The sequence below is a fragment of the Hyaena hyaena genome, unplaced genomic scaffold (assembly GCF_003009895.1).
Source record: "Hyaena hyaena isolate Hyena2069 unplaced genomic scaffold, ASM300989v1 scaffold_332, whole genome shotgun sequence".
Taxonomy (NCBI): Eukaryota; Metazoa; Chordata; class Mammalia; order Carnivora; family Hyaenidae; genus Hyaena; species Hyaena hyaena.
In genome coordinates, this window is record NW_024080964.1 from 1,148,449 (window position 1) to 1,175,699 (window position 27,251).

General features: G+C 38.6%; 1 protein-coding gene across 2 annotated transcripts; it reads right to left on the minus strand.

Annotated features, from left to right (window-relative positions):
* On the minus strand, positions 1-26,280 carry CUNH2orf73 (chromosome unknown C2orf73 homolog). Of its 2 annotated transcripts, none has more exons than XM_039249213.1 (5): positions 26,140-26,280; positions 21,992-22,205; positions 14,574-14,727; positions 1,637-1,752; positions 1-844 (listed from the first exon to the last, which is right to left on the minus strand). In XM_039249213.1, the coding sequence occupies exons 1-5, from the start codon at positions 26,163-26,165 to the stop codon at positions 476-478; spliced, it is 879 nt and encodes a 292-aa protein (XP_039105144.1). In that variant the 5' UTR covers positions 26,166-26,280; the 3' UTR covers positions 1-475. The 2 variants fall into 2 exon arrangements, with proteins under 2 accessions (XP_039105144.1, XP_039105145.1); XM_039249214.1 differs by lacking the exon at positions 21,992-22,205 and adding an exon at positions 17,734-17,874 and having other exon boundaries at positions 26,140-26,277.
* Between the last annotated feature and the right edge of the window lie 971 nt (positions 26,281-27,251).

Here is a 27,251-nt window from a genome sequence, read left to right on the forward strand (position 1 = left end):
CTTAGCGATCAATGTACATAATCTCATGCTCCCTAACCTTGAGAAGTTGCTATTATCCTGATTTTACAGACGAGGAAACTGAAGTCTAGAGAGGTTAAGTAACTCACCCAAAGTCACACAACTCATACATGGTGGAACCAAAATCTAACCCTGGTTTGATTCCAGAGAATGACTGTCTCATGGGGCCTCTCCTCTAAAAGTATTATATTTGTCAATTATGTTCATTTTTGTGCAAAACAAAGTTGTTTTGTTTATAAATAATATAACGTAGGAATATGTCTCATAACCCACCACTCATTAGGGACAATTCTAAAATTCCTGGTGTATTTTAATTGTCATTTTTTCATTTTCCCATTTATGTAAATTGAATTTCTTTAGTTTATTGATAACAGAAAAAGCAATTGTGAGGGCTTGTATGGTGATTCTGAAATTTGTCTACATTCCAAGGATTAGATTTTCATCTGAAGAAAGTAATTTATCCTGATTTATCCTGGCTTTTTATTGGTGGATTTAAAGGATCATGCCTGGGGAGAAGAGCATTTACTGCAGTTATGTGGAAGATGTTTGCAGCCTTCTCTCTTCTCTCAGGACTTCGGGGGCATGCCTTGGCTGCCTCTCCGACGTCTGTTTCTGATAAGTGAGTTTCAGTCTCTAACAGCTCTGGGGAATTTTGTCGGCAGAGACCCGGTGAGGTCATTTTGCTTTCCGCTGAGTTTCCTTTCTCTGTTTTTTTGGACTGTTCTGATGAGCATGACCCTGGAGCATTCCGTAATACCTCTGTTCCCGTAGGAACTATTGGCCTACTCCCTGGTTTTATCTCTGTCTGCACAAAAGCTCCATGTCGCTGGAAAAGAAAACAAAGTTGACATTAACCAGGGCACGCAAGTTGCTGGAAGATGCAGCTGGGAACTCAGTTCATGTGTGAGCTCAAGTCCTGGCAAGACAGGTACTTACTTATTTCTCTGCCGTCACTTGACTCCAAAGCTGGAGACAGCGACATAATCATTATTAATGAAAGTTTTAAATCACTTATAACATAGGATGTGCCAGAAAATAAATGAGAAGGGAAAAGCAGAAAGTCAAAGAAGCAGCATCTACTTTCCCATTCTCAACATTTCTATCAGTTGGATTGTTTAAGACTCGTCATGTGAAATTTCGTTTCTTGCTCTATAAGTTGTAATGGATACAAGGGTAACTATGGTTCATAGACCTAAGGATTTGTGACTGCATCCCAAATGCCTGTTAGCTTCAACGAAAGACTTAAGGTTAAATATGGAAACAAACATCTGCAGTTGGAAAAAAAATCCAGCAACTATTACATTGCTGTTTGGCTTTGTAAATCTTAGACACATTCCCCGGCCACGCCCACATGAGCATATCCAAAAGCTTATCAAACTGCTTTCACCTCAAGTGAATGATTATAATAATTTAAACCAAGCCCCAAAGACTATGATCCAAAATTCTGACATCATTCCTTAGCTTAAACCGCTATATGTCGTTAAGATTTTATCCTATCAGCCATGCTAGTTTGTTTAAATAGACTTTTAGAAAGATGGTTATGACTTGAGAAGGCATAGTGTTCTACCATAAATCTGTCCCATCCTAAAATATTAAATAATTAATTCTGAAAACTCACCTTTCCCCGGATGGGCTCATTGGGACTTTTCCTAGCATCATATTGATGTAAATAAGAGATACATTCTATAAAATTCTTTTGAAGTTCTGCTGATGCTTCAGGAGAGGCAAGTGGAACTGAGAAAAAAACAGATTTTGTGAAGTCAAGACAAAAATTAGACTTGTCTGTGGAAATATAATCAATATTCATAATCATGCCTTAACAATGATAATAAAACTAAATTCTTTTAAGTATGGATAAATATAATGGATGCATCAACCTTTTTCCATAAAAAGAACCAAATCCAAACAATCAAATTAGCCCCATATGTGGAATTATTAGTAAATTCTAAAACTAATATCAATGCAGTGATGGCTTTAAAAGTCTATTAGCGGGGCGCCTGGGTGACTCAGTCAGTTAAGCATCTGACTTTAGCTCAGATCATGATCTCATGGTTCCTGAGTTCGAGCCCCACATTTGGATCTGTGCTGAAGCGCAGAACCTGCCTGGGATTCTCTATCTCTTTCTCTTTCTCTGCCCCTCCTCGACCAAAGTAAATAAATACACTTAAAAAAAAAAAAAAAAAAAAGCCTGCTAGAAATGTTTCTTGTCCAGATACCAACCAAAACTTTAGGAAAAGTATAAGTACAATTCATTTGTCCACTTATATTTTTACTACTAGAAAGGCTATGAGAAATTTATGCAGGAGTTGATTCCAAGTTAGCACGAACAGAATGAACTGAAGACTCCAGTGCTGCTGGAGTGATTCTTTTCATTTCCCATTGACAGACATTCTGAAAATTTGTAAGAATGTTAAACCCTTTAAAAATTACTTTTAAATAATCTTTCAAGCTGGGCAATGGGTATATAGGGGCTCATTAACTCTTAAAATTTATTTTATTTTTATTTTTAGTATGCAAGTTTATGTAAGGATCAGAGCAACTCCTAGTTTTATTAGTGAGGTAAATTATGTCAAGGAAAAATAGAAAATTTCTCCCTTTTATAAAAAATTGATACATAAGAGGTTATGTTCACCTATCATATCACTGGAAGAACATTCAAGAAACTGATAAAGTGATAGCTGCAAGGGGGAGGGAACTAGGGTGACAGGAGCAGAAGAGATTCGCTTTCACCATACATTCTTTTGTGCTGTTTGAATTTTGTCTCATATACATGTGTTAACTATTTAAAAAATGAAATTAATTTTTTAAAAATCTTGCCTTTAAAATTAGGGAGAATATATAAGAAGGAGAAATATGTTAGTAAACTCATACTTATTAAGCATTCATGAATTCAATTCAACATTCAGACATTGATATAAACTAACGTTAGTAGCAAGAATGAGGAGTCTTTAAGTGTTTATATATTTATATGATAGGAAATGGAAATCTTTTCCTCATTAGCAGTGAAAAGCTGCTAACTGATAACATCCTCTTGATTTCTTTTTTAAAGTTTTTAAAATTTATTTTTGAGAGACAGAGAGAGAGAGAGAATGAGTGGGTAGTAGCAGAGAGTGAGGGAGAGAAAGAATCCCAAGCAGGCTCCTCACTGTCAATGTGAAGCCCAATGCAGGGCTTGATCCCATGAACTGTGAGATCACATCCTGAGCTAAAATCAAAAGTCAGATGTTCAACCCACTGAGCCAGCCAAGTGCCCCAATTTTCTTGATTTTTAATTAAGATCAGTAATTCAAAACTCATTTTCTTCTTAAACATTACCATTTTTTTAGGATTTGCTAGTGCACTAAGAAACAAGTGCCAACAAGTTATTAAAAATGTGTGGGCAACTATGACCCTGAGACGATTCTAACCATAACTTGCACATATTTTTTCTACCAGTTGGGAAAAGACTTCCAGGTTTTGGGTGAATACCATGGTCCAGCTCACAGAACACTAGTGTTTTTAGAAACATAGTTTGATAACTTCTTGAATAAAATGAAACAGTTCTAAATTCAGTTATTAATCAGGTGGGGTTAATGGAGTGTCCAAAGCATGGCTTTGGAATACGATAGACATGTTCTCAAATTCTACACCTACTGCATATCCTAGTGGTGTACAAATCACTTACCTTCATTGAAACTCAATTTCCTCCTCTCTAAAATGCCAATAATAATATGCTTTCAGAACGGAAAGATGCTAGATCAAATTAGAGAGGGTCTTCAAAACTAGGCAAGGAGCCAGGTCTTTTGTATCTTAATGAAAGGGGAAACTGTGAAAGGGAGAAGAAGCAGGACTCTGATGAACTTTTAAGAAATTCAAAAGCTATAGTGGACTGGTGTGAAGGGTCAGTGGCAGCTGGGACTGGAGGGTAGGAAGGTCAGGTTTGGCCAAAAGAGAATAAGTGGGGAAGAGGTCTCAGCACCTGCTGTTGACTTCCCCCCACACTGCCTTCGGAAGATCATTGCTTGCCTCCAGGGGCAAGAAACTGGCAGCAACTGCCCAGCCAAGTGTTGTCAACTTAGTAACATTCGAACAGCACAGAAATCTCTTCAGGTAAGGAGCTGATGAAAATGGGTGCATGCTGTCCCCTTGGGCATTTGTTCTGCTACCATTCCCCCAGCAACCATCAGTGCTGGCAGGGTTGAAAATATCTAGGGATTGTCTTTTCTTGTGATGCCTCTTTATAAGAATTTAAAGTACGGGGGAGGTATGGTGTTATGACTAGAGGACTGGCCTAGTACAGGGAAAGCAAATGAAAATGGTCAAAATTGGTTTTGTGGGGTCTAACACTCTCTAGTTTCATTTCCTTTTCTTTCCTTTAAATTCACCGAGAAGCACTTAAGCCAGACCCTAGTCCTTCGACTTTTCCCCTACAGGGCCGTTGACCCCTTGGGGAACATGACCTAGGATAAACTAGACAGACACTGTAAAGAAAGACAATAAAGTTTTAAAACATGTATTAAGTGAGGCAGAGTAATTAAGAACTGGTACTCCAAGAATTTAAAATAAGCATATAAAATATCCTCAAAGACACAGAAGGTATTATTAATATGAAGCAAGAAAGGTCATAAAAAAGAATCATGTAAATATCAGAAATGAAAGAAAATGTAATAGCTGAATTAAAAAAGATGAGATCAATAAAAAGACTCATAAACTAGAAAAAGAAACTCTCCCAAAAGGCGGCAGTAAAGGATAAAGAAATTAAAATATAAAAGAAAAGTTAAAAGATATGGATGGTAGAATTCAGGAGACCTAAAGAAACAGAGGGAAGGAAACACTTTAAAGAAATAATGATGATAGGGGTACCTGACTGGCTTAGTCCACACAGCATGTGACTCTTGATCTCAGGTCATGAATCTAAGCCCCACGTTGGATGTGGAGTCTATTTTTTAAAAATGATAAATACCCAAGAATTAAAGAAAGATCAAAGATCTCAGATTGAAAGAGCTCAAATTACTAAGCATAGTGGTAGGTCCTGTAATAAGTTGAAGCAAAGTGAGACCCATGGGATGTAAAATTGAGGGAGGCATTTGCATAGTCCTGGAACTGAGTGCCTCAAGTTTTGCTCCCTGGGTCTCTCATTTGCCTCACTCTCCCCACAATTCTGCAGGGTACATAAGGAAAAACTCACATCCAAGACTCTTTATAAAGATAATAAGGTCATCTGGGACAAAGAACATTCTAAATGCTTTGAAAAAGAGAAGGTAGATTACTTTCAAAGGAGGAAAAAGCAGACATATTAGAATTCACGGCAACAATGTTGGACACAAGATACTAATTAATATTTTTTAAATGTTAAAGGGAAAAGAACTTTAAGCCTAGAATTTTTATGTCCAACCAATGAGTCATGCAACTGTGAAGCCAAAATAAAAAATATTGGGAGGCAAGGAAGTCCTCAGACTATTTCCCCATAAAACAGACCAACCTGAAAAAAATTCTAAGAGGAAGAACTCAACTAAGAAGAGAAATAAATCAAGGAGAGTGTCTAAGATACATAGAAGAAAATAACAACATTTTAAATTTCTTTAAAAAGACATGGACTAAAGAAAAAAATAAATATTACATCCATAACAACTTAGAATGAAAATTCTACTGTTTATTAACATATTAATGGTGATACTGGTGAATATTTTATATATATATGAAAAAAGTAGTAAAATGATTGCAGAAGAAGAGAAAAACTGTCATTATTTGTAGGTAACATGATTACCTGAATATATAAACCACTAGAATCAACAAAGTATAAGACCAAGAATATAGGAAGGTAAGCAGTTAAGTGTATAAAAATCAAAACCATAATCTACTAGATAACAAAACAAAAAATAAGATACATTCTCTATGGGAACAAAAACTGTACAATATCAAGTTTTTAGAAACTAACAACTAACTTGCAAGACATCTACAGAGGAAAAAATATTTAACTCTATTAAAGACATAAAAATAGAACTGAATAGGGGTGCCTGGGTGGCTCAGTTGGTTAAGTGTCCAACTTCGGCTCAGGTCATAATCTCACAGTTTGTGAGTTTGATCCCTGCATTGGGCTCTGTGCTGACAGGTCAGCCTGCTTTGGATTCTGTGTCTCCTTCTCTCTCTGCGTCTTCCCTGCTTGTTCTCTCTCTTCTCTCTCTCTCTCTCTCTCTCTCTCTCTCTCTCTCACACACACACACACACACAAATAAACACACACACACACACAAATAAACATTAAAAAAACATTTTTAAAAGTCTATTCAGACTTTTCTATTCCTAGATAGGATGAGATAGTAGGTTACTGTAAAAATGACCATTTTCCTTAATTAATCTACAATATCAACACAACCCCATCAAAATTCTACATGGATAGTTTGAGAAATGTCATAAACTCCAAAGATGAAATGGAAAAATAAAAGTCAATAGAGAGGTCAATTCTGAAAAGGAAGGGCAAAGAATGGGGATTTTCCTGATCAGATTTTCCCTTTTAAGACAAGCTAAAAATCCAGAAAATTAAAATACGTTAGTACTAATCCAACTCCTAAAATCTAACCAAAGGAACATAATGGAGAGTTCAGAGGCAGACCCATAAGGGAACCTAACATACAAGTAAGGAAGTCCAAGTCAACAAGGAAAACGTGGATTGCTTAGTAGACGGTATCCAGGAAACATCTTCGCTCCATGGAGAAAAATGGAATAGGTTCCCTATTTAACACTGCACATAAAGGCAGGATTAAAGACATAATTATGGAAGGTAAACTTATAAAAGCAAGGAAGAAAATGTAGGAGAATTATTTTTGTGACTTAAAGATAGGAAAACTCTTCATAGACACCCAATGCACAATCCATAGGTGAAAAGTTCATAGAACTCGATTACATCAAAGTTTAGGCCTCCTGTTCAGCGAACAGCATGGCAGACAAAAATAATAAATAGCAACATTGGGAGGAAACATTTTTAACCTGAACACTGAAAGGTATAGGATATCAGTGGGAATGGCAGAGTAAGAGACTTTGTTTTGTTTTTTTTTTTAATTAAAAAAAAATTTTAAATTAAAAAATTTTTCCTTAAATAGTTTATTGTCAAGTTGGTTTACATATAACACCCAGTGCTCATCCCAACAAGTGCCCTCCTCCATGCCCATCACCCCTCTTCCCCTCTCCCCCAGCCCCCCTCAGCCCTCAGTTTGTTCTCAGCATTCAAAAGCCTCTCATGGTTTGCCTCCCTCCCTCTCCCCAACTATGTTTCCCCTTCTCCTGCTTCGTTCTCTGTTAACTTCCTCCTAATCCACCTATATGTGCAAACATGTGATATTTATCCTTCTCTGCCTGACTTATTTCGCTCAGCAAAACACCCTCTGGTTCCATCCATGTTGCTACACATGGCCAGATTTCATTCTTTCTCATTGTCATGTAGTATTCCATTGTATAAATATACCACATCTTCTTGACCCATTCATCAGTTGATGGACACTTAGGTTCTTTCCATGTGTTGGCTACTGTTGAGAGCGCTGCTATGAACATTGGGGTACATGTGCATCAGCACTCCTGTATCCCTTGGGTAAATTCCTAGCGGTGCTACTGCTGGGTCATAGGGGAGTTCTATCGAGTCATAGGGGGAAATAAGAGCCTTTGAAAAGCTGCTCCTCCATAATAGCAATGAGAACACTAGCAAAAATAATCAAAATAAATGTTTCAGAACTCTGGAAATTATGGTCACTTGTGTGGCTCAGTTGGTTAAGCTTCTGACTCTTGATTTCAGCTCAGGTCATAATCTCATGGTTCACGGGTTTAAGCCCCTCTTTGGACTCTGCACTGACAGTGCAGATTTCTCTCTCTCCACCCCTCCCCTGCATGCACTCTCTCTCAAAATAAATAAATAAACTTTAAAAAAAGACTCTGGAAATTAACCAAAAGTTCACAACAATCCAAGGAGCATTTATTTAAGAAAAGTGGCATTTTAACTTGCCCAATTTTCATGCTTCTGTTCCAATCTCTACAGAACCCTTAAAAACAAATAGCCTCTCAATGACAGTGAAACAATATTTAAAAATTAAAGGCTTAAGAAAGAAATATTTTCCATTTGTAATATTAAATCTAGAATATTAATTTAAATAGTAAGTAACTATAAATAATTCTTTCTATATACAAAGTCCCCTTTAGAATATTAAAAATCTTATACTGAAACATATTACTATTGAAGGATTAACAATTGGACTTCCTGCAAACTTGAATACTGTAATAATAGGATCCAGCAGACAATGGAATAATGTCCTCCAAGAATAAAAGGTAAATAACCATAAGCTCAAAATTCTATGCCCAGCTGTACTTTTACTCATTCAAGTGAGGGCAATTTAAAGACATTTTCAGACAAAAGAAAAGTGAAGAGTTGGCTACTCCTACACTGTCATGGGAAGAAGAGTTGAGGGACATTGTGGTAGTCTGTAATATAGATAGCCCTGATTTATTGGTCTCCCATTATTCACATCCTTGTACAATCCCCTCCTTGGGGATATGGGCTGGACTTGTGATTAGGTTTAACCAACAGAACATGGCAAAAGTAACACTCCGCCAGTTCTAGGCATAAACCTTAAGAAAGCCTTTCAGCTTCTGGTTTTGCATTTTTGGAAACCTTAAGCTGCTATGTAAGAAGTTCCGCTACCCTACCGGAGAACCCACATGGAGAGACCACATGTAGAAAGAGAGGCCTGGTCATTCCAGCCTCCTAGCTTAATCTAGTCCTCAGATGACCTGCCAACTTAATGCAGCCACAGCAGTGTCCACCACCAAGACGAGCAAAAGAACTGCCCAGCTGAGCCTAGCCCAGATTACAGAATCATGAGCAAGTAAAATGATGGTTGTCTGAGGCAACTAAATTTGGGGGTGACTTCTTATGCAATTAAGAAACAGAAATACTTCAGAAGGAAGTCAATTAAATTGATTAAAATGGCTTATCTTTTAAATAGTGATCTAGAACCTCCCAGAATCTCAAAAATAACAACTTAAAAGAAACACTTCTTCATGGGGACTAATAAAGAGAGAGGAAAGGAATCTGAGCTATTAGAGAAATTCCTTACCCAGACATTATATCTATTAAAATTAGACATAACTACCACATGAATTTATGCAGATATATGAGACTTATAAACAAACCCACAATAGTAAAGAACATCTAAGTAGGAAAACATCAAAGAAGATATTCAAGTTCTTAGTGGTTATTCTACTTCAGAATTCAAATTGAACCCAAAGTAATTACTTAAAAGAAGCCTTGTTACATGAGGATTACAAAACATAAGGCAAAGTCCATGAAGAATGTTTGAAATCCATTCTCTGTTTCTTGGAAACTTGATCTAATTAAAATAGAAATTTTCTAAACAAGGATACACCAAATAAGTTGGTGTCTAGCCATCTATACTTATGAACAAAGCCAGGATTTATTCAAACACACAACTTGATCCTTGTATTGGTGGGAACGTAGCAGCTTTTACTTTGAGAAATCTTCTTAACTTTTTGTGTCTACTTAAAAAACATTCATCAGTAATGTTTTTCTATTAGAAACTCCATTCTTCTAAATGGTATTTATTTTAATGTTATATAAAAATAATATTAGTGTAAAAAATAACACCATAGATGTTCAAAATACAGTGAAAGAAACTTGAACGTATTTATTTAGCAAGAAATCATTGTTAAACTACACTTTGGGGCAAAAGAAGCAACACAAAATAAAACTTACTTCAGAAAATTATTTTTAATAATAATCTGAATTTCAATTAAAAAAACATTAAAATAGCAAGCAGTTGATAAACAGCCAAAGTTTCATTTAAATGTGAATGACTTCCTTCACAAGTTAGATCAGCCTTTCCAATTTATAAAGTTTTATTATATAAAACCCAAGATGAACACTTATTCTTACAGGGACTCAGATATGATGGAGCATAGCCATTTGTTGAAGTGACCATGGATGGCAGCCAGGAAATTGTGTGGTAGTACAAGAATAAAGGGCACTTTCATTATCAGCACAAGATGACATTGCTGAAATGCCAAAGACCAAGCGTAATTAAGTGGGCTGATGGAACAGAATTACCAGGAGATGACTTTTAATTGGTATTATGCATGTTTACATACACATTTTTTATGTCTGTATGCATGCATATACATATATATATATGCAAATCTGAATTATACAAACTAGTATATATACACATTTTAAAATGCTACACTAAAATATTTTCTTTTAAAAACCCTTTTCATAGTTCTCAAACACCATCTAAAATATGAATAAATTACAGGCCTACATTGTAGTGTGTGTTAGTTTAAATTACATGATGTCTTTAATCTGTTGAATAGTATGTAAAGTTACCATTCTTCGATAAGCCTTTGTGAAATCTAGGTATCATACTATGATCTGGGACACAGTAATGAATTTGGCAGCGAGAAATACCAATAAGAGAATTGAGAAACAAAGGAGCAGGAGGTGGGTGGTGAAGGCAGATGGAGGGCGGGGAAAGGGAAAAAAGAGACTTCCACACCTGGTTTTCAAAGCTAACTTCCAACTAAACACCTAACTTAGTACAATGCAAAATTAATAATAGAAATAACTTCCTTTGTTGTCTACTATGTACTAACATAGTACATAATGCTCTGTGGTAGGTGCTGTACATATTTTTATTTCTCATAACAATCCTGCAGAGTGGGGATTATTATTCCCACTTCATGAACTGAGTAAATCAAATGATGAAATTTAAGTAATAAGTCTACAATCAAACCACTGTAAGTGCTAAATCAATAGTAAAGTCTCAGGGGAGTGAGTGCTGATGGTGATAAGGTGACCGTGATTCCCAGTTAAACGTGGCAAATTCAAAATGTGCATTTTTCCCCTATTCCCTGCCCAAACACCAGTAATGATAGTAGAGACATTAAAGAGCTTCAGTCCTTAGAAAAAAAGAGAACCAAAGGAGAGCAAAGATCTTAACAAATTTGGAAACTGGAAAGCAAATGGTTAGGCGGCAAATACAATAACAAGTACACAGGTACACATCGGTTTAGAAACAACCATGACTTTCACAGAAATTCTCTACTTCCTTGGCCTGAGTTACATGCCCCTTTTCAAAATCCCCCTATCATGATGTCATGAGCAATAGGAGATAGATTGATGTCATAGATTAGACCACCATCTAAGCCACTACAAACCATGAGAAGTAACTAGAGGATCTAAGGGAGGAAAGTTGTATCATTTGTGTTTTTAAAAGATCCTTCTAACAATGGTGTGGAAGACATATTTTGGAGGAGAAAGAGAGGAAGTGGGGTAAGAGAAGCTTACCAACAACATTGGTAAGAAGATTTGGGGTATATTTTGGAGATAGAGGGTCAAGATTTGCTGATAGATTGGATAAAGAGGGTAGAGAGTTTTGGAATGACCTCTAGGTTACCAAAACTTGAGGAGGAATACAAGTGGCACTTATTGAAAAGATGGGTTTGAAGGGGGAAATGAACCATTCTATTCTAGCCATGTTCACTTTGAAAGGAGATTAGCTGTCCAAGAAAAGATGTTAGGTGGTGACTGGATAGGAGTTCAAAGTTCAGCAGAGAGGCCAGAGCTAGAGAGATAAATCTGTCCTTATACTAGCTCCTTTGATTTCAATCTTGAACTTCTGTTGCTTGCTTCATCTATTTAGGGTAGTATCTTGAGTACTCATGTTAAATAAAGATATTAGCACCTTTCTCTGATACTCCCCATCCTCTATCAACTGGACATGTGCTTTTCTTGGTAAGGCTAATAACATAATTCTGTTCTGTAATCACATTTAATATTTCCATATTCTGTCTATATAATGCTAAAAGCTGAAAACTATGAAATAGCAGTTATGATGTAATTATATGAATTTTGTTCACTTAAGGGTGAAATATTGAGCTAGGACTACATTTCTTTCTTGGTGGGTTCAATGCCTGGTGCCACTTGAAAAAGAATGGTTCTAGTATTTGTGTGAAATAAATCCTCTTTCCTAAGGAAAGAATCTTTTCCCCTGGAAACTTTGAAGACGTAAATTCTGCTTTTGCGTCAGTGCTGCTTAATTCCATACTTATTTCTTAGATGGTGACTTATTTTTCTTTCTCTTTATGGGAACTGATAGAATCTTCTTTTTATAGTTGTTGCTTTTCAGTTCTGTAATGGTGTATAGTTTATATCTTTTTCCCCCCTTCCCACTTGGAAGTACTCACTAGACTCTTCTAATGCCTCCTTTACATATTGGGAAACTTTCCTAGTCCAGGAGCTGTGTAGAATACTGGTATAATTATAGGTAGATTGAGTTCAAATAGCAGTTGTTTGCTGTGTAGCCTTAGACAAGTTATTTAAACTCTGTGCTTGCTTTCTTACCTGAAAAATGAGAGTATTAATAAAATATTACCATATTAATACATTTCAGAGGGTTGGTATGAGAATCGAATGAGTATTTAGAAAGTTCCATAAAGTGCCTGGCAAATAGGATGTGCTCAATAAATGTTACATGTTGATAATTATCTCCACTTTCATTTTTTATTCTTTGCTTTTCTGAAGCTCCAGAAAAGTTGGACCTCATGGACTGATTCTCCATTTTGGTTTTATTCTCTCATATTTTCTAATTTTGTTGTTGTTGCTGTTGTTGTTTTATGCTGTGTGTTATTTCTTTGACTTTACCCTCCAAACATTAAAAAAATAATTTGGTATAATTGTACTTTGGCTGTCCATTTGTAAACTAAGAATGGGATAAGAGACCAGCTTGAATTACAAAAAAAAAAAATAATAATAATAACTGGTGTGGTAATTGACATCTGGCCTTGACACTGGGCTCAGCTAGTCTTAATGTTGGCATAGAGTAGAGTGTTCATGACTAGAGTGGTTATTTAAAAGACAGACTTTCAGGGCACCTGGGTGGCTCAGTTGGTTAAGTATCCAACTTCAGCTCAGGTCATGATCTCACAGCTCATGGATTTGAACCCCACTTTGGGCTCTGTGTAGACAGCTCGTAGCCCGGAGCCTACTTCAGATTCTATATCTCCCTCTCTCTCTGCCCCTCTCCTGCTCATGCTCTGTCCCTCTCTCAAAAATAAATAAAAAACATTTTTTAAAAATTAAAAAAGAAATAAAAGATTTTTATGTAACCCTTGGACTGCCCCCTCCCCCCTTCATTCTTGCCTGCTGCTATGCCTGTTGACTGAGCCTACAGCCTACTTTGGGGTTTTGTCAGGCAGATTGGCTCTTTGTTGCATTACCCTCTATATTTTCTAGGCTATTGCTTCTTTGCTCTCTTTATTCTATCAGCAAGCTTTCAATCCTTCCCACACCACAGAAAGTTCTTCTTTCCATTCTCTTCTTTATGGGTTGATTGCTTTGCTCTCATTGAAGAGAGTCTTGGGAGGTGGGAGATTTAGATGTCTGTGTTCAGTCTACCACTTGAATCACAAGTGAAAACTTCATTACCTTTCTAAAGGAGAGACCATGTTACAGATGATCTAACAGTTCTCTCCATTAACTACTACCCTTGAGGTTGAAATCATGCTGAATATGACCATTTTCTATTGTTTTGACCTTGAATCTACCTGCCCTTTGTATCCTTCACTAGACTGGCCAAATTACAGAGGCCTGAAGGCTAAAATTAAGTAAGGGCCTGTTAACTACTAAAAGTAACCCTTCGTTGTCCACTGTCATGTTCAGAAAGTTATTTGAAGTTTATGAACTTTTGTATGGATTTGACTTGACCATGCACTTCTTTCAGACTTGCTAAATCCTACTCCAGCAGTAGAGATGACTAATACATATGGTAGGAAACAGATACCACTTGACTAAACACGAAAGACAGGTTATTATTATGACATTGTCAGGTAAATAATTTTTAGACCTGAACAATGTTTTAGTGGTCCATGTTAATAGTATGTCCTACATTGTTTGGTGGGATTCCAGTCCTGTAAAATAATCTTCTGGAAAAAGAGTGAGGTGGTCAATAAGTGGGGAAAACATAGCATTCTTTATCCCTTTTCTTGGAATGGATGGATTATGCTTGTGCTCACAATAAAGGTTTTAAAAGTTCTGTGGTTTAAAATTTTTTTTTTGATGTTTATTTATTATTGAGACAGAGAGAAACAGAGCATGAATAGGGGAGGGGCAGGGAGAGAGGGAGGCACAGAATCTGAAGAAGGCTCCAGGCTCTGAGCTTTCAGCACAGAGCCCAATATGGGGCTTGCACCCACAAACCATGAGATCATGATCTGAGCTGAAGTTGGATGCTTAACTGACTGAGCCACCCAGCACCCCAAGTTCTGTGGTTTTAAAATATCTGTTCAACTTTATAGATTCAGTTTTTGCCTTTATAGCAGTCATCTCTCCACACGTGTTGGGTTTTTCTAACAGTTCTCTCCGTTAACTACTACCCTTAAGGTTGAAATCATGCTGAATATGACCATTTTCTACTATTCTGACAGTAGTTTTGTTCAAGAGGTACCAGTATATCTAAACTATTTTAATTTGAGAGTAACCTAGGAGAATGGGAAAGAGATTTTATCATAGCTAACCTTACCTATTCCACAAGAAGGCTTTTGCAACTTGCTGTGTTTGACTGGCAAAACCAATGGACATGTTGGTTTTTGAAAGTCACTCCTCTGGGTGCTCTTAGTGTCATAAGGTGGTTGGAAGGGATGTTCCAGTCCTTTACCATGTGACCACCAGTCACCCTTTAAGGAAAAAAAATGGAAACATAAAATTGGATACTGTAGAACGTTTTCATGTGCTGCCTGATGGCTGTGAATGTTTAGTAGTTTGATCCAATAAGTTCTTGGATAGTCTAGTACTAAATGGAATTCTGAAATCTAGGAATAAGTATATTTTTTCAAGGACTTAATTTTTAAAATGATACTTAAAAGCAAATTACAACATATTTTTAGCTAAAATATTGCTGCTAAATTCTTAAGCTACTTTCTATCAACAGATGGAGTGGTAAAAATCAACGAAGTAGTTATATTTTTCTATTTTATACCACCATTTTATTATATATATGTATACACATGAGTGTATATATAATGATTTAATCTAAAAATTATGTTCTATACTTTTCATTATGAAAATACAAATAATGTATTATCATCTAAGATGGTGGTTTTCAGATTTTAGTCCATGATCAACATCATGAAATACATCTTATGTCATGAAAGGGCACACAGTGCATATACATATGCATAAACTAAGTTTCGCAAGACAATATTTATTCTTACTATATGCAGTGTACTTAACTGTTTTTCTATTTTATCATTTATCTCTTCTATTGCATTTCACAGTGCTAGTTACAACCCACATTTATTTGGAATTCACTGATGCCTCAGTTTGAAAAAACTTTGTTCTAAGGAAAAATGCCTCCAATGTTACTGAATTTTTGATGGTAAAACCTGACTTAGGTACCCAGGAAAGGGAGAATTGATTGATTGTCCATTAGTACATACACAATCTGATCTCTTAGAAGTTGTGAAAACAGTGAGGGGAACTGTTACTCAAGTTAATCTTAACTAAACATTTTTTTAGATCTGGTTGATCAGTTAGACCAGAGACAACCTGGAGAGAAAACAACTGTGACAACTAGGAGTTCTTAGATATTATTAGACAATGAAAGTAACTTTGGGTATAATCAGACATCTACCTTGGGCTTTGAGGGAAGAGATCAGGCTTTTAAAAAATCAACCATGATGTTATAGTCAGAGACTTTAAAAATATGATTCAAGGAGGATGAATATGAGACTCAAATAAGTAAAATTCTGACAGTGCAATTGAAGCTACACTGATATAAAAAGTAAGAGGCATTTGAAGACATCTATCTGGCTCCATAGGCAGTCAGCTCCCAGCTTAGTTTCTAAAAAGACAGGCATGTGTAAAAGAGGTGCACAGGATCAAATTTTAAAAAATAATAATTTCATCGAGTCAACTTGTCAGGAGATTGTCAGGAAGCTTAGATAGAAGAAATTCATGAAATATGCCAAAGGCAGCAAAAAAATAGGGTTTTCTGCAGGAAAAAAATCTGTTACATCAAAAAAAGAATCACAGAAGGGCTAAGAATTTGGAGAAGAGTACAGAGTTCAGAGCTGAAAGTCAGAGCTACTCAACTTTCGGTTCTTCGTTAAGTGAATTATCTTCAAACTGAAAAAGACAGGATGAACATGGACCTAAGAGGGAACTGAGCCCTGACTAATTAAAGAGAGAGCTAGACCTCCCTTGGCAACCTTAAATGAGTGCCAGTTTTCAGGCCAATAACAAATTGTTACCATGGGTAATGAATAAGATTGCAGAGATCAAAGAAATTTAGGAAGTAGGGAATTTTGGAGAATAGAAGAGATAGGCTAACACCTCATTTTTCAGAAAGAGCTGAAAGGTGAATTACCAAAATTAAGACCACTTGATGTCGATCCTGGGAATTCTAGAACAGATTACTAAACAGATGGTGTCTTCTCACTATCTGGCTGAAAATAGTCACATCTAACTGTTGTCAGAATGCGGGCTTCTTGCAGCCCTCCTCCACTGCATGATTATCATAGTGCTTATTATGCCCCGAAGTCTAAGATTTATAGGCCTTCTCTCACTTATCCTTGTCACGATTCTGCAAGTAGATATACCCACTTCACAGATGAGAAAACTGCTGAGAGATTAACTTCCCCAAAGGGTATCTGTAGCAGGCAGCAGAGCTGTCCAAGTCAGGCCCCTGCCCCCATGTGTACATGCCTCTCACATCTGTGCTACATTGCTTAACAAATCTGTAGAGGGGTGCCTGGGTGGCTCAGTCAGTAGAGCATGCAACTCTTGATTTTGGCTCAGGTCACGATCCCAGAGTTGTGGGATCGAGCCCTGTATAGGGCTCTGCCCTAAGCATGGAGCCTGCTTATGATTCTCCCACTGCCCCTCTCTTGCGTGTGCACACTCATGCACTCCCTCTCTCTCTCTCTCTCTCTCTAACAAAACAAAAAAACCCAAAAAGCTGTAGAATGCAAAGCCAGATAAGCACAAACCTACCTATTTCAGAAGTAACAATGTAACAATAAAGAGATTTTAAGTAAGTACCTTGAGAAAGATCTTCTGGGAAAAGGTTTAAAGGAGCTCACTGTGTATTATCTTCTTTTGTTGATCAGAAACTTATTTTGCTAACACCCAGGTTCCTGGACAAATGACTCTGGGAGAAGTAAACCACTAGGATACGCCTGGAAGCATGTCAAGTCAAGTCAAGTGTTCAAGTCATTTCTTGAACAAGAGTATAATATGAAAGTTCTCCTTAAAGCACGAACTTCAGAATTTTACCAAAATGGCCTCTTTAGTTTCACAAAATATAATGGGAAGAATGAATAATGTTTCCTAAAGTGTGACTGATGACTTGAAGACCTCAGAATTGGTGGAGGTATTCTGATTAGTGTCATAAATTGGATGAATCTTCACTTCAGCAGAAGGAGATCCTACAGTTCAAAAAACCCTGTTTTTCTCTTTTCTATTTCTGGAGAGCCTGCCCTTTGCCTGAAAAGTCTGGTTTGTTCCTGGAAGAGGGAGAATGTGTATGGGCCCATGCACATGTGCATGCCATTTTGGTCCAAACATTTGCTCATAAGAGATTATAAGATTAAGGAGATAGGTGGAAGCTTGTTTTTTTCCCTTCGCTTCATGCGAAGCGAAAGACTTAATAAAAATTTACTACTCTGTGGACCATCACTTACTTGAAATAGGTGGTGAAGGGTTGACATGAGTTATTTATGATGCAATAAGCCAAACTGGGAAAAGTCCTCTACTGTGACTGCTTTGTCTGAACTTCCGGGGTCAGCCCATATTTTGTGGATTACAGATGGAAAGGGTTTTGCCTAAAATGATAGTTGCTGTAAGTTCAAAACTTTGTATCCAGAGAAAGGAGGCTGTCTTCCCTTCTAGCCCAAGGCCTGCCTCCTTTCCTGCCCAAGGATCACAATCATTGGAGCTCCATGTATGAAGAGATCCTGAGGAGGAGGCTCCCACTAATTCCTGTCCCTGAAGGCCTGTTGGCCGTTACCCTGTGAGCTCCTTAGCCACAGTGGAAACCAATATGAGACCATCTTTCTTATACTTCTGCTATCTCTAAGGGTTCAGAAATGCATTAGGAGGCATTAATTACTTTCCATTCCTTGGGAAATTAAGGGAGATTCTTTGGGGGAGAAGTAGTAAAAGCAGTCAGGGTGCCCTGGACAAGCTGGTTAAGAGAATGCAAGAGCTAGGGACCAGACCTTCACAGCAGCAGCCTGGCAAAGATGGCTGCCGGTGGGGTGGCCATCTGTGGAACACAGAATCATGCTTCAGGGGTTCCCGGGGAAATGCGGACTTCTGACAACATCTTATAGAGAATTATGTTTTCTTAGTAGAGCTCAATGGCTTGAACAAATTGAAGTGCTACCAGAAACAGTGGAGGCTCGCTGTAGCTATGTTCCTCTCTGTTTTGCTGTGGAGACCAGTGCTGACAACACTTTTAAGCAATTCATAATGTCACTGATAAGTTATTCCTAAATTGTGTTCTGTGGGATACTAGTTCTGTAGCATATTAATAGGTAATATATACAAGATTCCCAAGTTAGATAAATTTGGGAAATATTAGGAGAAATAAAGTTAAATAAGTTTATCACAGGATTTCTTAGAGCCTTTATGTACAAATGTGATTTGTGAAATTTTAAGATCTAAAAATTCAGCTTTTCCAAAATGTATTTGACTTGGGAATTTTATTTTGTTGACCATGTAGGCAGGGCTAATCCTTTGAAACATACACTTTGAAAATAATGACTAGTATAATCTCTTAAAATACCAATACATTTAAAAAATTTTTTTATTTATGGGGCCCCTGTGTGGCTTAGTCAGTTAAGCGTCCGACTTTCGCTTAGGTCATGATCTCGCGGTTCATGGGTTCGAGCCCCGCGTCCGGCTCTGTGCTGACTGCCAGCTCAGAGCCTGGAGCCTGTTTCAGAGCCTGTGACGCCCTCTCTCTCTGACCCTCCCCTGCTCACGCTGTCTCTCTCTCTCTCCTAGAAATAAATAAAACATTAAAAAAATTAAAAAAAAATTTTTTAATTTATTATTTGAGAGAGAGCATGAATGGGGGAGGGACTGAGAGAGGGAGACACAGAATCTGAAGCAGGCTCCAGGCTCTGAGCTGTTAGCACAGAGCCTGATGTGGGGATTGGACTCGTGAGCCACGAGATCATGCCCTGAGCTGAAGTCAGACACTTAGCCGATTGAGCCACCCAGGCGCCCCTAAAATACCAATATTTAAAAACACAAGAACACCAAGCTGTTTTCTTTGGAAGTGACTGAACTACAGCCCCTTTTTCCTTTTTTTTAGCACCCCCAACTTTATGTCCCTAGGTAGAACTGTGTGATTGTTTCATTTAAATATGTTGTAAATAAGTAAAATCAACCAACCTGGTGTTAGGTTCTTAAGATATTATCTTAGCAAAATACATAAGATGGCAGATAAATCCATTTAAACATGAGACAACTTTATTTTCTTTACTTGTTTTAAAGCCAGCACTACTACAAACCAGTTAATTAAAAACATAAAACAAAAAACCCCTAACCTTTAAAAAGAAAGTTGTCATCTTAAATAAAGGAACAAAGTGTACAGACCTTAACATGAACATTACTTCCTCCTCAAGTATGTGGAATTGAGGTTAAGGTTGTTGTTTTGTTTTTTTAAATATGACCATTGCCTTTACTCCACACCCAGATCATATACTCTCTTAACCCTGGGACACACCTTCATTCATTCTCTCTACCTCCTCACTCATACCCACAAGCAGCCTTTCCTACCCATCCTCTTCCTTCCTTTCACATGACGTCTCACCCTCTTGTACAGGTGTCCGGCTCATTTCGCCTTTAGCACCAATTAACAAGGATCCTACTACCATGATACTCTGTTGCCCAATCTTTTTTTTTTTTTTTTTTTTTTATTTCTAGGAGAGAGAGAGAGAGAGACAGCGTGAGCAGGGGAGGGTCAGAGAGAGAGGGAGTCACAGACTCTGAAACAGGCTCCAGGCTCTGAACTGGCAGTCAGCACAGAGCCCGACGCGGGGCTCGAACCCACGAACCGTGAGATCACGACCTAAGTGAAAGTCGGCCGCTTAACCGACTAAGCCACCCAGGCACCCCATCTGTTGCCCAATCTTGACAGCACCTCCTAACATCTATTTTTTTCCCCAAGACACCTACAAACTAGGAGTAAGAGAAAAGTTGTTGGATTAATTTTTGAGATTTTTACATTTTATATCTCTATTCTCAAACCCACTTGTTTTCTTAGTATCTCCAGGGTAAGGATAGGTTCAGTTAACAGCTGGGTTTTAATTCAGCCCTGAATAAAAAAGCTCAAGAGAGTTTTTCATTAACTTTGTAGGAAACATGGGAATTCACTAACCTGGATTTCTGTACTAGACTTATTTCCCCAGTGTAGGCCTGGACTATCAATTTCTTTAAATCCCAAATTGCTTGTTTATAAAATAAAATGGCCTTAAAGCTGACCATGTAAAGTTTACTACATGACATTAAAGCATATTTGACTACAGGAATTCCTACCCCAAGAAGATCTCCCACTCACAGACAGTGCTCTAACATGCCATCTATTTTATGACAAGAATATTCGATGTTACAGATGTGAAGTCAGGTCACTAAAAGCAATCTCCATTTAAATGTAAAGTTAAATCACAGCTACATATAAACTGAAATGACAAAAGGAACTTTGCAACTACGATGTTTAGCTTTCCCAAGTTAAACATTTTGGGACATTACCAGGATTATCTGGGTGGGCCCAATGAAATCACAAAGGTCTTTGGGAAAAGGAGGCAGGAGAATCAGAGAGATTTGAAGATGCTATGCTATTGGCTCTGAAGAGGAAGGGGCCAACCAGCCAAGGAATGCAGGCAGCTTCTAGAAGCTGGAAAAGGCAAGGAACTGGATTTTCCCTTAGGTCTTCCACAAGGAACCAGCCCTGCCACTGAGACTAAATTTGGACTTCTAAGCTCAAGCAATGTTGAGAATAAATCTGTGTTTCTTTTTTTTTTTTTTTTTAATTTTTTTTTTTAATGTTTTATTTATTTCTAGGAGAGAGAGAGAGACAGCGTGAGCAGGGGAGGGTCAGAGAGAGAGGGAGTCACAGGCTGAAACAGGCTCCAGGCTCTGAGCTGGCAGTCAGCACAGAGCCCGACGCGGGGCTCGAACCCAAGAACGGCGAGATCATGACCCAAGCGAAAGTCGGACGCTTAACCGACTAAGCCACCCAGGCGCCCCAAATCTGTGTTTCTTTAAGCTAGTGTTTAAATTTGTGGTAATCTATAACATCAGTAACAGGAAATTAATACAATAAATTAAACCTCAACAAGACTAACTTTAAAGAAATAAGATAATGGAATATATTTAGTATGACAGTGAATAAAAGGTGGTTTGACTAAACCAATAGTCCTGGGTCAGAAACACAACTGTAACATTATAACATATCTCAGATATGTTAACTTACTTTTTTGTGTTATGTTATCACCCGTAAAATATTTCTAATAGTACCTTCTATATACCTAATATAAAACACTTAGCTCATCCCTAGCACTTCATACACTTTAAATAACTGGTAGCTATTACTTTATAGAGAGTATCATGGGAAATTTTTGTATTAGAATGTGACACAAATACAATATTATAGATTTCTTCAGTATCTGCCAAGCTCTACTAAGTGTCTATAATCTGACCCAATCTAGAAAAACGATTATTTGGATTCCTTCCTTATTTATATATTATTTGTATGTGACAGCTATCTGTAAGAAAAGTTCCAGGTTACTGCTTTTCTTTTAACTACTGTATTATAAGAAGTATTGGTCTGAAATATGTCACATCTTTATGTAGTCTCTGACCAAATTATCCTGCAAAACAGCTTCTGAATCTAAATCTGTATTTGTATATAAGGAACATCCATCCAACCTGTTTTTCTGGCCCTTTTTGGGGATCTATGTAAGGAACTGGTTCATTGAGTGTTCTTGCATTTGTATGAATGAATTTTGCATAATATACACGTCCTCTCCCGACACATGGTTTTGAACGCTGTACACTTTTCCCAGGTTTTTTGTCATGTTTGATTTCTTCTTTTCTTTCAGTTACATACGCTATACCAGCATCTTCTATATTTTGATGCTGTCTGTAAAACAGAATTAAATAGTAAATAATTTATCCCAGTGAGCATTTCTGTACTGTGACATGATTGTCTAAAATAAAATTTAAATATATTTCCAGTATCAGTCAAGACATTTAAAGCTTTATTAATAGTTATAAGGGAGTATTAAAATATAAAGGGGTATCTTTTCATTTTAAGTCATGTAAGAGATAAAGGGATATGTGTTACTACTGATTATTTATAACAGTGTGTCAGTGCAGTGCACAGACTTGGATGTGCTTGGAGTAAAGTATGAGTAGGGATTTGATCATGGTTACAGGTCATGTTTGCAGTTTCATCCATATAGCTAAGTTACATGCTAATCTGAATTCATCTTTAAAAGTTATTTAGTAAAAATCGGTTACTGGGACGAGGATCGCTATTTAATTTTAAAAGTTCACTTGCCAAATTTATAAAAGCTACAAATGACCACTATAAGTTATTTTTTCAGGAAAAGAGCACTGTATAAGGGTCAGAACAGTGAACTGAATCTAATAACTTTTTGCTTTTTTGTACACTGGTACAAAAAATGAACATTATTGAATTTTTTAAATGTTAAAAAATGCTTAGAAAAAATTTATAGCATTTTCTCCTTTGAAATAGTGATAGACATTATAAAAGGCACTATTTTAAAATTTCACATACTAGGAAAATAAATGGCAAGGATGAAATAGATGAATGTTAATGCTTTTTTACATAGAAGCATTTAAAATCAAAGCCCTGACCCATGAAAGATAAATAGGATTTCAAATTTGTAAAGTGAGTAGTTCTGCTTAGTCTTGGCCCTTAAAAATATAACCTCTGCCTTAACTTCAAACCAAAGCTGGGTCCATCTTTTCAATTAAAACCCCCAAAGGGAGAGGCACATGGGTGGCTCAGTCAGTTGAATCTCGAACTCTTGATTTCAACTCAGGTTATGACCTCACAGTTTGTGGGATGGAGACCCATGTCAGGCTGCATAGGATTCTCTTTCTCCCTCTCTCTCTCTCTCTCAAAAATAAATAAACTTTAAAAAATTGGTTTGTATTGCATTTACAGTGAATATTGCTTCCTTATCATAGCTCTGAGGCCACGTGACCCAGTTCGAACTAATCTTTTCAAAGGCACTCAGACCTCTCTCCCCTCCCTTCTCCAAACAGCCTGTCTACTTTCAGTTCCTGGAAGCACAAGTTTTTCCCCTTCAGGGCATTTGCACACACTGTCCCCTCTCCCTGGGCAGCTCTTTGCCAGCTCCCTGCAGGACTGGTCCATTATGATTCAGGTCTCAGCTTAAAAGCCATCATGAGTCTGCCACATGCAGTCTCTATTTTAGTATTTTCTTTCATAACACAATTTATAATTTATGTACCTAGATTTTTGTTTGTCTTTGGTAAGCTCTATAAATACCCTTTACTAGTCAGTGAGCTCCATGAAGGTGAAGACTGATTCATCATGACGTAGCCACATGCGGAAGCATCCTGTCGGTCACAGGTAAATGGATGGCCGTGATAATATTTGCATATTTTGGTGGATCTGTTATTATTCTGTTTTATTTTTAATGTTTATTTATTTATTTTGAGAGGGAGAGAGAGAGATAATTCCAAGCAGGCTCAGAGCCTGACTCAGAGCTTGATTCCATGAACCATGAGATCATGACTTGAACCAAAACCAAAAGTCTGATGCTTAACTAACTGAGGCACCCAGCACCCCAACTGGAATTGTTTTTCCGTCTGGCTGAATGTAGCTGTATACTGTTAACCCCCACTCCAAGACACATACAAACAATATTCAACAACCGTGGATTCTAGTTCCTTGCATCCCAACAAAAGTTGCTCTTTGTAAAGGGTCTCGAAAAACTGATTGCTGGTAAAATAGAAATAATTTCTAAGGCTTTTTCTATTACCTTTCCAGATACAGAGGTATTTGCTTAAAGGTCATGATTGATTTATTATAGACTTCTGATGTCAGTTTTTTTCTATCTGCTTCTCTTGGTTGTAACTCAGCAATACAATTGTATTCCCACCAGGTCCTTGAATGAAGGACTGTGGCAATATGCTTACATATGTATGCATTCCTTCCATTAAGTATTTGTGATGTGAGTAGTTATGGATTAACACATAAACGTGAACTATATGATTTTGTGGTGATTTCTTACTAGAAGGGAACACAAAAATACTAATAGGTAGTGAAGAAAGAGGAAAGTTGGAACCCCAACTCTGCCATTTACAATCTGAGCCTTGGTTTCCTCGTTTGCATGGTAAGGGCAGGAATACCTATTGTGAGCGGTGTGACGATAATGTTGAATACGTCATTCTTTCAGCATGTATTTACTGAATTATGTGCCGGGTGCTGTTCACGGCACTGAGGATAGAGGAATAGCAAAACCAAAATTCTTGCCCTCACAGAGCTTACATTCTAGTCAGGGAAGGCAGATGAGAAATCAAATAATAGGTAAAACATACAGTCTTTTAGATGCCGTTAAGTGCTAAGGACAGCAAGAAAGCAGGGAATGGGGACAAGGAGTATATGTATGTGGGAGAGAGCCTGCATTTTTAGACAGGGTGGAGGCTGCATTATGAAGGTGGCAACTGAAAAAAGGAAAGAGGGGAGCAAGCTAAGAGGATATCTGAGAAAGAGCATTCTAGCAGAGTGAACTGTAATTGCCAAAGCACTGCAGCAGAAGCACCTGTCCTTAGGTGCTTCTCAAAGTGTGGCATCAATGGTGACCTTGTTGGAAGTACAAATTCACTGGCCCCATCCCACCCTGAGGCAGGTTTCCTGGGAAACTGTTTTAACCAGCTCTCCAGGTGATTCTTTTTTTTAATGTTATTTATTTATTTATTTATTTCTGAATGAGAGAGAGAGAGAGGGAATCTGAAACAGGCTCCAGGCTCTGAGCTGGCTGTCAGCACAGAGCCCAACGCGGGGCTCGAACCCACGAACTGTGAGATCATGACCTGAGCTGAAGTCCGACGCTTAACTGACTGAGCCACCCAGGAGCCCCTCCAGGTGATTCTTATATAGGTTAAAGTTTGTGAACCACTGTTTGGTGATGAAAATAGGGCTTTGGAAGCAGATACTCCTGGCTCCATGTCATGTTAAGTTGTAACACCTTGGTCAATAGTTTTCAAGATTTAGGGTACATCAGGATCACCTGGAGGACTTGTTAAACCCCAGATCGTTGTGCTCAACCCCAAATTTCAGATTCGGTAAGTCTGTGGTGGGGAGCCTGCAAGGGTATGCATTTCTAATCACTTCTCAGGTGATGCTGGTGTGGTTGGAGGGCCACACTTTGAGAATCACCGCAGATGACAGCATGGAGGTCTGAGTGCTGGAGAAGAGGAGTCAGAGGATAAGCAGCAGATAAGACCAAATAAAGGAAATGGGGCAGGTACACAGGTCCCATAGGTTACAGCAGAGGCCTTAGCTTGCACTCTGCAATGGCCTATGGAGAAGAGTGATCTAACTTGCATTGTAAAAAGGATCAGACCACCGTGCTGAGGACGCTTCAGGGGCAAGGGGAGCAGCAGAGCCGGTTACCACATCCAAGTAAGAGACGCTTGTAGTAGCTGGGCCAGGGCGGGATGATAGTGGAGGTGGTGCATAGTGGTGGATTTTGGACATGTTTTAAAGGTGAAGCCTACAGGATTTGCTAATAATTTAGATGTGGGGTGTGAGAAGGGGCAGATGATTCGACAGGACTTGAAGAATTTTAGGCCAGGCAGTGTATGTAAAGTGCCCGACACAGTGGGTGCCCCAGTAAACAGTGTGTTTTTAAAAGCATCACTGTAAGCGCTCAGCTACTAGAAAGGAGAGGTAGGGTGGAAGAGGAAAAGCCTTGCTGGCCTGAGAACCTACCCTTCGGCTCTCGCTTCACCCTCCCCCAAGGAGGGAAATATTTTTCGGAAGGGGAAATAGAAAACCAAACCCCAGCACTTACTGCTGCTTATCCTCCTTTCCCTCCATGGGCTCCCACGGCCTGACACGAGGCAGCGAGGAGCCTCACGAGAAGATCAGGCACTAAGTCCTGCTAGGAAAGGGGTGCGTGGAGAGCCGCGTCTGTGACTCTCCGCGTTGCTAAGCGACGGCGGCCCCCAGGCTCTCCGCCTCGGAAAGCGGAGGGGGGGGGTGGAGCCGGAGCGCGCAGGCGCAGTGACTCGGATCGGCTCCGCAAACTAGCGCCTGAGACTGCTCGGCCGGGCGGGGGCTGCTGGCCGGATCTGTGGGCGGCCTTTCCAGACACGCCCCAGGCTGGACCTTTTGAATTTGAACTTGGTCTTTCGTATCCGGCCGAGCAGGGTGTTTATTAAGGCCCACCCAGTCCTTGGGGATCAGCGAGGGCGGTTCCCAGAGCCTCCCCGTGGCGGTAGTCTCTGGTGTCGGAGACGGCACCGCCTGCCTCTCCGCCGAGCTCCGCAGGAGGCCTCGCCGGCGTTGCCCACGGCTGCCAGAGGTGGCTCCAAAAGTGCACGCAGGCAGGGCAGAAACTTGTTTACGTGAACCGTTATATACTGTGCAAGCTATGATTCGCTGTTCTGGGCTGGCTAGTGATTGCTGGAGAAAGCTTGGCTGTCGCTATTCTCCGCGATTTCTGGCAAAACTTCCTTCTCCGGCCCGGCAGCAAGCATTAAAATAGAGCAAGGGAACACTCATCTCCTGCAAATGAGGTTCCCCGCGGTGTGTGCATCTGCTCCAGCCTGAGTGGGGTTCACAGTCGGGCGGAGGGGGCTGTAGGCTGTGGCAGCAGGTTGGATTTCGTATGCGTAGCACTTAACCAAAAAGAGCAAGTTCCTGGGAAGAGCAGTTGATGACTTGCGACCACCTTCTGGCCCCGGATTTTCTTACCTCATTTCACCATTGCTTCCCAATTTCCACTAGCAGAGCCAAATGTCTTTGGCATCAGTCATGGTAACTCTTGCATTTGCCTGGGTAATGGGAAAAGAAGAATCTTTATTGAATTGAATTCGGCTGTATAACCAGGCTATGCATACACGTGTGTTTTGTAACCCAGAGCCATTATTAGTGAGTATGTATTTACATTTACCTGGAGTA

Excerpts from the sequence above, each read along its gene's own strand:
- CUNH2orf73 (XM_039249213.1), bottom strand. The coding sequence starts at position 26,165 with ATGGAGGGAAAGGAGGATAAGCAGCA. Across the intron at positions 22,206-26,139 it reads GGAAAGGAGGATAAGCAGCA|ACAGCATCAAAATATAGAAG; the intron begins GTAAGTGCTGGG and ends TCTGTTTTACAG. Across the intron at positions 845-1,636 it reads ATGAGCCCATCCGGGGAAAG|CGACATGGAGCTTTTGTGCA; the intron begins GTGAGTTTTCAG and ends TTTCTTTTCCAG.